Source organism: Amphibalanus amphitrite, unplaced genomic scaffold, assembly GCF_019059575.1.
Source record: "Amphibalanus amphitrite isolate SeventyFive unplaced genomic scaffold, NRLGWU_Aamphi_draft 000049F_arrow, whole genome shotgun sequence".
Classification (NCBI taxonomy): domain Eukaryota; kingdom Metazoa; phylum Arthropoda; class Thecostraca; order Balanomorpha; family Balanidae; genus Amphibalanus; species Amphibalanus amphitrite.
The window spans coordinates 346,582-358,612 of record NW_024881545.1 but is presented as its reverse complement, the minus strand read 5'-3'; the positions used below and the strand labels follow the sequence as shown (position 1 = coordinate 358,612).

The 12,031-nt window shown below is 49.4% G+C and overlaps 1 protein-coding gene across 1 annotated transcript; it reads left to right on the top strand.

The window, feature by feature from the left end:
- Positions 1 to 385: 385 nt before the first annotated feature.
- LOC122377690 lies at positions 386 to 5,758 on the top strand. The gene is made up of 3 exons (XM_043358013.1): positions 386 to 654; positions 3,662 to 3,791; positions 4,881 to 5,758. Exons 1-3 carry the CDS (start codon positions 549 to 551, stop codon positions 4,984 to 4,986), a joined length of 342 nt encoding a protein of 113 aa, XP_043213948.1. The 5' UTR covers positions 386 to 548; the 3' UTR covers positions 4,987 to 5,758.
- Positions 5,759 to 12,031: the final 6,273 nt, after the last annotated feature.

The window sequence follows — 12,031 nt, the reverse complement described above, 5'->3', positions numbered from 1 at the left end:
CTACTCATGACTGAGAATGATACTGCAGCTGCAGCGAACTGCAGTGGACACTGGACAGCATCAACATTCAGCTCGTCATGTCAATTACAGAAAAGCAGTTGACATGCCTGCTACATCAGAGCTGACCTGCCTCTTTCAGAAGCTCAGCAACTGACCCACTGGCTACAGCAACTGACCCAACAGACTGACTATAGAAGCTAACTAGACTATCCAGCGACTGACCTATCCTCTACCCCAGCTCACCACTCAGCGGCTGACCTATCCGCTGCACCAGCTCACCACTCAGCCGCCACCAGCTAACCATATGACAGCTGCAGGTGCCGGTGTGCGGGATCTATCCTCCAGTGAGGTCGGGGGGGGGGGACGGGGGGACGGGGGCCGCCGGATTAGCTCTCTCGGAGGAGGCGTCCCGTAGCGATTGACGTCGTCGTCTGGCCCCGAGGAGCCGCGCTGGCCCGGCCACAAACGAGTTCTGAGAGCTGCCGACGTGACAGTGCCGCTAGAGAGTGCGCTGCACCTTGTCCTCTATACCGTCTCACCGAGTCAAGATGAACCGCTGTACCCCGCCACCACCACTGCTGGTGCTGCTGGTGCTGGTGTGTGTGCTGGTGAGCGCGGCACCAGCCGCCGCCAGCCCCGCCCTGCGTCGGTCAGGTGAGAACCCGGGATCCAGAGGTGCTGCCGCTCGCGCCGATCGAGTCGGGACACAAACAGGTCTCCGGCTGAGCTGCACAGACAGCCGTGTCGCAAAGTTTTAATTGAAGACAGTTTTGAGATGAGGTCGGCGATAGAGCGCTCGGGCATTAGCTGAGCAGTTTTGTTTTGTTCGCCACTGCCGCGACCCGCAGATTATGGTCAGAGGCGGATAGTGGTGAAGAAATTCCCAGAGTTTTGTTTCAGTGAGCTGGTCTAACGGTTCGGAAACAGGAGAGTGAACATGAAATGGTTTACTTGTAGTTCTAGATTCTAAGAAAAAAAGTATTTCCCTTGTTCACATATCTTGCCAAAATAGTTCGGAACTGTAACGAATTCATGAGCGCAAGGAAGTGGTTGAACCTGCACCGGGTTTCTTGAAATGACTTGTCACAATCAAAATGAAAGATCGAATAACACTAGCATCAAAGTTTGCATAACGATCACCAAAACGCTAAGCAGTTTCATTTTGTATAAAAGCGAATAAAATAACTTCGGCACATCTTTTCCCATAAACTTTCCGTAGACGAGACGTCATTCAAACTGATAATTCCAGAGCGTCAAGAAGGTAACTCACAGGTCACATAAGAGCTGAGACGTTGTGCCGCGGCTGTCGGCCCACCGGCCATTGCAGCAGACCTTGACACCCGTCCGTCGCGGGACGACGTTGCGCCGGCTGCACCATGAGCCAGCCGATGCCGTCCTTGGACCTGACGGACGTCGGTAAGGTTGCCATGAGGTGCGGCCGAGGTCAGAGAGTGCCGACAGGGGCGCTGCTCGCCATGGGGGCCTGCTGGGCACATCACTGGTGCCGACAGTATGGTCATGTACATCAATTAAGATCAATTAATGTAGATCAGTTAAGCACACCTTGCGGCTTGCAGTCAGTGCTATTCATTCACTAGCTTCTTGACCAAATTTGAACACAGAAATACGCACGACCAAGGCTCAATGAGAATGAGGTTGTGAAGATAGGGAAATATTCAAATGATTCGGAAGATACGAGTATATGATGTTGTTGTAGTTTGCCCATTCAGACGCTTACCGTCAAATTGATGTGATGGCACTGAGCCGCTAGGCAGAACACGGCAGCCGGTTATGACGCAGCCATGCAGCTGCAGTAAGAATGCGGTCCACAATCAGAGTCATCGCATCTCGAATTCCCACCATGAGCAAACCAGCACGGCCCAATATAGCCTTAATCGCTGCAAAATTACTTTTCAAGGTACAACGTTTTCGGAGAAAGTCCTTACAGCAGAACACTTCTTTCATGGTTAGTTGAGCTGGCGGAATTTTCCTTGTTTCGACATGAGCGCCAGGGTTTGAAAGGGAGGAACCCAACGGCAGACAACGGTGCACAAAGCAGCCGTCATTCACATTGTATTTCAGTTCGCTGGCGCTGGGGTGTCTACTGTGCCTATATAGGCATTTCAAATACAGAGCCAAGGCGTAAGAAGCTCGATCGAGTGGTTTAGTGATTAGCAGTATTTTTAATCGAGTCTTCGAAAGTCTCCGATTGCGTGCCGCTGAAGGGCTTCTCGAAGGGTTTAGTGTGGTATGTTTACCGATTTCTCGACCGCGCAATGGGGAGTAAGGCCTTTGCAGGAGCTTTATGAATATTGATACCGCCTAACGATTGCGCAAGAGGCCAGAATTGCCAGTTTTGATGTTTGTTTTGAAGGAAAATCCAATTACTTGGATTGTAGAAAGCCTCTGGTTGATTTGCAGACCTCCATCAATCTCTATAAATGTTAAACGAATGCTGCAGAGTGCAGAGGCATCCGATGGCTTGCAAATGACATGCTACACACTCAACCTTTCTGAAGAACATCAACGATTGAATTCGGGTGTTTCAAAACAACATAACGTCCAGTAACAAAGAGGAATACAAAATATCCCATTGTTATGTTCTCTCTTACTTTATCATTATCAATGACATCAATGACATCAATCAATCCTCACAGACCGAGAAATAGAATCAGTTCATAAAAAACATAAACCAATGCTCTTCCGTTATTCCTTACGTGAAATATTTTGCCACTCAGAAGCTAGCGCTGCTTTTATGCAGCAGATATCTCGAAAAAGATTGTTATTGAGAATTTCATGACGGAATTCGCGTTGATGTGACCGCCGTTTCCACTCGGGGCATATCGATCAAGTCGATCACCATGTTGACTATTCTGTGACGCCAGCAGTCGTCACATGCTCCGACCAATAGCGAGCTTGATGGCGATGGCATGGCGTCCCTCGTCCCCAACCAGACATTCCGAGAGTCTTCTCCGAACCACATGCCTCCGTGCGATGGTCTTGAGTCAACACCCAGGATGTGCTAATATTCCGTGTTCCTATGAATGGGACCGCTGAGCCAAACATGTTGCGACCGAACGTGCTTAATTCGATGCATTTATTCAATCGATGCATTTATTCAATTTCATGGTCAACGAGGGGTGACGTTGTTTGAGGATGTAACTTCAGCGGGAGCCAAGAGGGGCGGGCTGTGGTATGTTTTGGATAGAGCAGATTGACCAATGCAACTGTGTACAGCTGAGACTGGGGGAGACGACCAGAGGGCTGTGCCGTAAAAACATCGGGAGAGAAAGACAGAGAGAGAGAGAGAGAGAGAGAGAGAGAGAGAGAGAGAGAGAGAGAGAGAGAGAGAGAGAGAGAGAGAGAGAGAGAGAGAGAGAGAGAGAGAGAGAGAGAGAGAGAGAGAGAGAGAGAGAGAGAGAGAGAAAGAGACAGACAGACAGACAGACAGACAGACAGACAGACAGACAGACAGACAGACAGACAGACAGACAGACAGAGCATGGTTGCGTTTACAGTTGGTTACTGTTCAATACCTACCCACCTGAATATCGGTCATGGCATCGGAAGCCTTTGACAACGTTTTCCTCATGACCGAACTGTAAGAACATACATCCGTGCTTCCTCTAAGAGTGATCTAATGTGTTTTTTTTTTTCGCAGAGCGGGACGCGATAACCTGTTTCTCGGTACACGAGACGTTCCGACTCGGAGAGGTGTTCTCCGATGAGCACTGCAGGAGGGTCAAGTGCATCGAGTTCCTGGGCGAGGGCTTCGTCATCGAGGTGGAAAAGTAAGACATGCCAATTGTACGGGGACCCGCAGTTGCTTCTGTACACGAACCCCAACTCTAGCCGTCTGTCCTGTCCAGTAACAACCGATAACATTGATATCGACTGCCGGTCCCTGTACAACAGCAGCTGAGGTTTTCTGTGCGTACCCTCTGACAGCTTTTTGTTGTTCCCTGTGAGGGTGCTGGGACAATTTACTCAGGGTCGCTGTACAGTAGCAACTGCGGGTCCCCGTACATACAGACTGTGTGCTGGGAAACATTGCTAGTGTTTTTTTTTTCTCTTATGCGTCTACAGATCACCAAATGGCAGACACTGTATGGCAACATGCAACATAAGTGGAGGTGAGTGTAATTGCCTGTTGTTGATCCCGCCTGGGTGAGATTCAGAATGCATCAAATAGTGCATTTTTGCACATGGCCACGTAATTCCAAATGAAGGAAGTCGCGCCCGATTAGCTAAGCCCTAAGGTAACGGTGACGTTCGCCACAAGCCTCTGGGTATTCATGCTTCTGAAAACTAATTTCGTCCAACTACTGAGTCCAACTGTGAATAAAAGCCTATTCTCATGAGCACAGTCAGCGTGAAGGTAATTTTCTAGGCCCAAGGGAGCCGCGCGCTGTGCGACCGCATTGCGGGGCAGCTGAGGTGCAGATTTGGTGATGCCAAGTTCATTTAAAACGCTGCGTCACGGTCAGATCAGAGTATCTCAGTGAAATATATGCACGCGCCAAAACACCAGCATCCGCTACAGATACCGCCATGTGATGAAAAGCTGACCCGAAATGCCCTGTAAGCTGTAAGTAGAGCTTAATGCTGAGAATGTGGCAGAAAATTACATGCTTCTTGCTGTTCACCGTTACTTTTTAAGCCTCTTCATGTTGTCATTAGCCTTATGCTGAATGAGGTATGGATACAGCAAGGGCAACAGCAGGATACTCAGTCTTCTGACCGGACAGTGCTCATCTGTTTCCACTGTTCGATGTCCACAACTGCACATATCGACGGGTATACCTATTGGTAACCGTGGCATCGATATTACCCAAACCCATGCCATCGAGTGTCCGATAACCGTGTCCTTGTGTCGGCAGGTGTCCTCTGCCGGACATTCCCGAGGGAGCCGACTGCACGATGACCGAGCCCACCGAGGAGCGTTTCCCGCTCTGCTGCCCCAAGGCGGTCTGTGGAGCCGTCTGAGGGGGCGCTGAACACACTGCAGAGACGACAGTAGCCGCGGTGTTGTGGCGTTCTGCCGCTGTGTTCTGCTTCTTTTGTTCCGTACTATCAACAAAAATTATTTTCTGATTTTGTATCTATAGACGGGCTGCTAAACGAGGGTCAGCCTAACTGTTAGAGAATAGGTCCGAAAATGTCTATAATTCAAATAACACGTGTCTTGTTTATCGTCATGATGGCATGTGTCCATATCAAGTTGTGAAACGTGATTTGTACTGTTTTTCGTCAAACATCTATCCAAGTTTGCGTTGTTTGATTCATGAATGGGTTGAAAAGGAAGCACGCGACAGATATATTCTGTAGCGAAGGCAGCGCCAGAATGCACGGCGGTGCACCCTACATACTAAGACCGATATGTTTTTACGCCGGCGGATAATACTGTACCGCAGCACTTCTACATGCGCACAGCAGCACAGTCTACCTATCAGCCGTAATCTACTTCGCCGGCGAACAATACTGTACCGCGGAACTAGGACGCACAGCGGCACAGTCTAACTATCAGCACTTTATGTTCTGAAGCACCGTCGGACAATACTGCGCCGCAGCGCTGAGGTGCATGGCGGGACAGTCTACCTATCAGTTCTTTAGTAGCGCCGGCAGTGATACTGCGCCGCAGCACTGTGATGCATTGCGGGACAGTCTATCTGCCAGTACTGCTTTCATATGTAGATATAGTAGATACTACTACGTAAAGAAGGCATCGCAGAAATAAAAACATGGGAAAACACAGAAATATAAGACGTAGAAATTAGATAATTATGAACGGAAAAAGGGAGACAGAGACAGGCTGAAAGGGGAAGGACAGGAAAGAGCGAAAGAGAGAGAGAGAGAGAGAGAGAGAGAGAGAGAGAGAGGGAGAGAGAGAGAAAGAGAGATAATGAGAGAGAGAGAACAGGTGAGAAAAAGAGAGAGTTAGAGAGAGAGAGAGGTAGAAAGAGAAAGAGAAGGAGAGAAACAGAGAAAGAGAGATAGAAAGAGAGAGAGTGAGGAAGAGAGAGAGAGAGCGAGAGAGAGAGAGTGAGAGAGTGAGAGAGAGAGAGTGAGAGAGAGAGAGTGAGAGAGAGAGAGAGAGAGAGAGAGAGAGAGAGAGAGAGAGAGAGAGAGAGAGAGAGAGAGAGAGAGAGAGAGAGAGAGAGAGAGAGAGAGAGAGAGAGAGAGAGAGAGAGAGAGAGAGAGAGAGAGAGAGAGAGAGAGAGAGAGAGAGAGAGAGAGAGAGAGAGATAGAAGAGATTGTCATTGCGAACGGGGTAAGCGGTGCTTCTTCATCCATGACGTTTATAGCTAACAGGATGCCGTAATCCGCCATTTGGCAGTAGATACTACTTTTATTGCGTCGTAATGCTATTGTAGATGCAGCGCCATAAAATATGGTTGATTGATTGCATTTGATAATGTGATTAAGATAAGCTGTCAAGGAAAAATATTAGAAGCGGCACACGGATGTCGTCAGATGGTCACTGACGACGAGGTCATGTGCACTGTGCGATGTGCACTTGCAGCCACTGAATCTGTTGTGAGTTTTGACGTTACCTCCTAGTAAAAGAAAAGCACAAACTTCGGTCAAAAGCATGCATCAGTCATTCTTAATTGAATCATCTACTGTCAGGAGCATCTGAATCCTAGGTTAGAATGCCAATATAGCCATAAAGAGCGAAGTTGGTCATGGGAGATCGCAATACCGAAGCCACTTGGCTATAAACCAGGTATTAGCAATATGTGTTGTGTTCCATGACCCATTTTGATAGGAGCTAATGCATGGACTATGAGCTGTGCCGGTGTATAATGTGTTTTAATAGATACCTTAAATTGAAAGAGTGGAGAAGTTTTCTATTTTTCAATGAAGTAACTATTTAACTATCAATTTAACTATAAATAAGTTCATCACTTGCATATCTTACCTATTATTTACAGTAGCTCCCCTCTCTCCCTTGTTACAAAGTTGCCCGTTTACAGGAACGTCCTCTTATCAATAAAACAGCCCAGTGTTAGCATGCATCGCTTTTCTAAAACCACTAACCAGTACCTGCCTGGCCCGAGGGGACTTGCGAAGCTCACATCGGTCCCATTACGAAACAAGTGTTAAACCAAGAAAGGTAAGTTCACGACGGTTATTGTCTCTTATCGCGGTCCGCCGTCGGAGCTCCAAGGTGTAAAACTGCTGGCGATTGCCGCGGCCGATAGCGGCAGCGGATTCCGACAGCAGGATAAAGAAAGTGTTGAGGTAATATGGTGCTAAGGTCACTGAGACCGTAGCCACGCCGCTGCCCAGCCGAGCCGTTAGCCAACTCTCTGGAGCGCTCAGTTTCTCCCGGGACTAGTTCAGTCGCGCTGAACCTGGACTAAGTTTGTGCGGAAGGTCAGAGTTCGGGAGTTTGGTGCGACCTACTCAGCTGGAGAACTCATGACTTGAAGTCCTGCATTCAGCACGCGGGGTGACATTGAATATGAGTTAGTCGTATTTTTATGAGTAAACGTGGATTTCTGGCTCACTGCTATGATTTCTGTTAATGCTAAACATTGGAACACATATATTCCAATGAACAGTCGCACACATGGGAAATAAAAATTGTACGACTTGCGCCAGGCGGCTGGATACCATTGTCTGGTCACCGGGCATTACGCAGATGGTGGTGGGAGGGCTGCCGGTGGGTGGGGCCTCCCCTGGCCTCGCCGGTCTCTGTGACGTCCCAGCACGCCGCTAACTCGCCTGCACTGTGGCTCCCTCTGCCTGTCTCAGCACTGGTGCACAGTGCGCGGCGGCAGCCGGCCGTCCGCTGCCGACCGCCAGGTCCCGCGCCCCTCCCCCCCCCCTTCTAGTGGCGGCGAGACACCGAGGCCAGTGCAGCTAATTGGCGCCGGACACGACGATTGACGCCCCGGTACTGATAGGAATGTCTCGTCATCCCTTCCCCTTTCTACCTCCCATCACCTGGCTCTCAAACCGGGACCTAGCTCCGCAACCATCAACTCACCGCCTTCGCCAAACTGTCAATCGCATTCAGAGGAGGCAAACCGGTGGACAATCGCTAACGAACAAGTTTACGTGTCACACGTCGGGTGGTCAGCGCGCGCACGCTACGCAGCCGATCGGGAGATAACTTCCTCTTATCGTAAGAGCCGGCGACACGCAGCTGGGAGTATAATTGGCAGCGCGCGCGCTCCTCCGTGTGAGGGGCGGGCCCGGCGGCGCCTCCGGAGCTGAACATGTGTAGGGAGCGGTGCACGGCAGCGCGGGAGAGCCGATAGAGCGGTCAATGTATTAGATGAATCGGTGGCAAAACGGCCTGCGAACGTGCGTGTAATGTGTCCGCTGCAATTATACGAATGTGTGGGAAAGTGAATTGGAGTCGTGGGTGCTAGGGGAGGAAAGGTTAGTGGCTCAATGCCATAGGCGCGGGAGCCGGGGGGGCAGTGGGGGCAGCTTGCCCCCCCCAACTCTGGGGCCGTGGGGGCGGTGCCCCCACAGCTTTGAGACGGAATACCACACTTTGTTTGCAAATGTTTTCTTTTTTTGTTAAAAAGGCCGAGGGGTGAAAAATAAGTGGCCTAAAACCGGTGAGAAAACTAGATTTGGGGGTACCCTAGGTTAATCTCTATTATGGTGTGCCCCCCCAGTCGGAAAGTAGTTCCCGCGCCCCTGCTCAATGCTATGAACTTCGCTCGTGTTTAATAATGTTAATTATTGTGACACAAACGGAGACATATTAGCCTGCATTTTCAATTTAACTCCATTTTGCAAATACTCATGTCCTTGCACGTGCACACTGCACACTGCACAGTGCACATTACAAAACGGAAATGTTGGTCAGAAAACAAATAACGAATCGACGTAGCAAGCAACAAAACGAGAGAGGTGTATGCCAAAAAAAAAAACTGCAAGCTACCGAACAAGTAATATCTAAGCTCGCCTTGTAAGTGCAAAGGCCCGCCACACCCCGTCCTGATGAAACCGGACGATCTCGCTGTATCGTATCTCTCGCAGGTGCCTCGTTCTTTCGCTCACTATATCCTAGCGCCCGAATCTGTGCAGTTTCTATCGGCTGCCGCTATCCCAGCAGGCCGTATCCGCAGAGTGTTGTGTGCTGTGTTCTGGACTGCAGCTGCCGGGCTGAGTACACGACCCGGCCAACCGTGGGGCCCGGCGGTGGCGACAGCTGACGCAACGTCACACGACACAGAGGTGCCAGTTGCAACTGTCGTTGAACCTACCCCTCCCCAATGTAGGCACTCGTGGATTTAGGCAGCGCTAGGGAACATTATGTTGAGCATGGTAATGCAACGATAAAAAGATCCGAGATACTATAACGCTTCAAGGAGATAAGTGCATGCCCATTCAAGTGATAAACTAAAACGTTAACAATAAAAATATTGGATGGAGTAACTGCTCCCTTTATGGTAGCTTAGTTACAAAAACATATATACAGCCCTTTGATATGTGGCAATCATCAGATTGCAAACGATTAGAAATCTTCGATTCGGAACTCGCATGTACAGTGATCCCAACAATAAGCAGAACCATGAAACAATTCAAAGGTTGCTCAATGTTTGACTCCAATTTCACGGACAAGTCTATGTTCATATGCCAGTTTTCCTTCTATATTTCAGCATTACCGTACAACAATGCAACTTCGGCTAGCAACCATACAGACAATGATCTGAAAGATGTCCTATACGAAACGTATACACTCCCTTTTGCAGCTGAGTACCAGCACAACTATCAACAGCATACAATCACCCTGTTTTGACTGTTTTCTTGGAAAGACGGATAAGTTATTGTTTGTTTGAGCTTTTCTCAACTGACGAGACTTCATGTGTACGTATATTGAGTTGCGCCTATTCTTTCACCTGATGAATGCAGAATGCATCCCGTGACCGTGATTTCTCTTCGAAATGATATCTAAAGACGTAGCCAGCCACCATCGCCACCCTACAGGGTTGATAATGTGGCACCAGCAGGCGCCAACTGCCATGTCCAAAACGGGTTCCAAGTGACGCCTCTGACCTCCTCCATCTCCTGAGATGTGCGGCGGCGGCACCGGCCTCACATCTCAGCAGCGCCGGCTGCCGTCGGCGCTGCGATCTGACTCACTCTGAGGGCACCCCGCCGGGCGACGGGAGCGCTCCGCGGCCTCTTTAGTCACATCACGTGCGCGGCCGTGCCTGTCGGCCGCCCGGCGGCGCCGCGCCGGCCGGCCGGCGGTGCTCGCTCGCAGCGTCCTCCGTTCAGGAATGCACCGCCACGCCACCCGACGCCGCTCAATAGAAAGAATGCCGCGCGCTCGTCGCTTTTGGCCACCGGCCGATGCGGTCGTGTCCGGACAGCGCGGCCGCGACAGGCCGGCGGCGGGTCGACCGGCGGCTGCGGCGCAGCGCGGATGGCGACCGCCCGCCGCCGGCGCCGGCGCCAGGTAGCTGCGGCGCCGGCCACCGGACGACCGTGTCACCGCCGACCACCCGGCTTTTTATCCGAGTTTTTATTGATGGTTCTGGCCGCCGTGGTCCGGCATCGTCCTCTGCGGGGAATGCACTCTATTTCGGGGACCGGCCTCGCCCGGTGAACATGAAGAGAGGCCGGCGTTTTCGAGGTCAGCGCTCGGAAGGTGCGGCGAAATAGCTGCCGTGTCGAATCAGCGGCCACTTTCTAATGGCTAAAAGCAGCTATTGACCATTGGATGGCAAGTGTTGCGCCACTTACAACCCATGGCAAACTTGAAATATGTATGCCCAGTTATGCTATTCTCTCTTACCGCAAAATGAGGTCACAATGCAAATTGAGTTATAACTCAGTTATAACTTTTAGAAGAAGCACTTGGGGTGCTCATTTTTAGAAGGATTCGGCCAAATGATTCAATTACAAGTCGTTTATTACAAACATACTAGATGAACTACGAGGAAGATGAAAAACATGATGGAAAGCTGACCCAGCCTTACCTTATAACCTACTAACTGGACCTTACAACCTAAATAGGTACCTGCAATCTACCAGCCTACATCTTACAACATACAACCTTCCACATGCCTACCACTCGAACTTCATTTGCACATATACCACCTATCCTAACCTATAGATGTTTGCACCAGGGTTTGAGCATTAGGGGCTGGCAGAAATAGATGCTATAGGCAAAGGCTTAAAGAAAATACTTGATGTTTAATTATTCTGTTAGGCTTCACGCTGGCAAAGCTGCCCGTAGAATAACAGGTTAGGTTTCACTGTAGGGGCATGTTGAGCATGACTGATATGATATTCCACATTTTGATGGAAATTATGAACCCCTCAAAAAGGCTTTAATGTTAGAGACAATACATAACTAGGAGGGTCAACCAACCCACAGGACAACCCAAGGTATCAGTAGTGTTGTGTGAGTGCACATATAGGTACATTTTCAATGAAAATATGCATTTTGCACTTAAAGATACCTACAGGCAATAAAATACGTAACATTTAACACTCACCAGTCGCTCCAGCCTCCAAATTCACTGCGTCCGCCGCGTCCCGTGCTGCACTTCCGGCACAAACATGCAAGATGGCGTCATGGCGATAATATTAACGCGTAAGGCTTGTGTAAAGCAGCTCATGGATAATTCACGGTTGATCATATTTACCGGCGCATCATTGGTTTCCTTAAGCTGCGTTTGAAGAGTTAATGATTTCAAACTGGTTTTTGAACTCATTACTCACGAACAATGAGTTAGCAAGAATCCCTGTCCTCTTTTTCATGAGTTCTTAAACCCAAACGTTCAGTTTCACTAACTCACGGGTCGTGAGTACATTCCTTACTCGCCTTACATGAGTTTGCGAGACTCAACAGGAAGTTTTGATACCAATGTTTTGTGCGTCATGAGTCAGGCAACTCATAGGGAGAAGGTCATGCATTTGGGCAATTGAGTTTTCAAAACGAGTAAACTTTTACTCTTGAGTGTTAACGCTCCACGCATGAGTTACTCATCCAAATATACTCATGAATGGCGAGTCAAATATGAATTACTCTCCCCTCATGAGTAGATT

Coding starts and splice junctions, on each gene's coding strand:
- LOC122377690 (XM_043358013.1), top strand. CDS start 549: ATGAACCGCTGTACCCCGCCACCACCACTGCTGGTGCTGCTGGTGCTG. Junction 655..3,661: donor CCCCGCCCTGCGTCGGTCAG/GTGAGAACCCGG, acceptor TTTTTTTCGCAG/AGCGGGACGCGATAACCTGT. Junction 3,792..4,880: donor TTCGTCATCGAGGTGGAAAA/GTAAGACATGCC, acceptor TTGTGTCGGCAG/GTGTCCTCTGCCGGACATTC.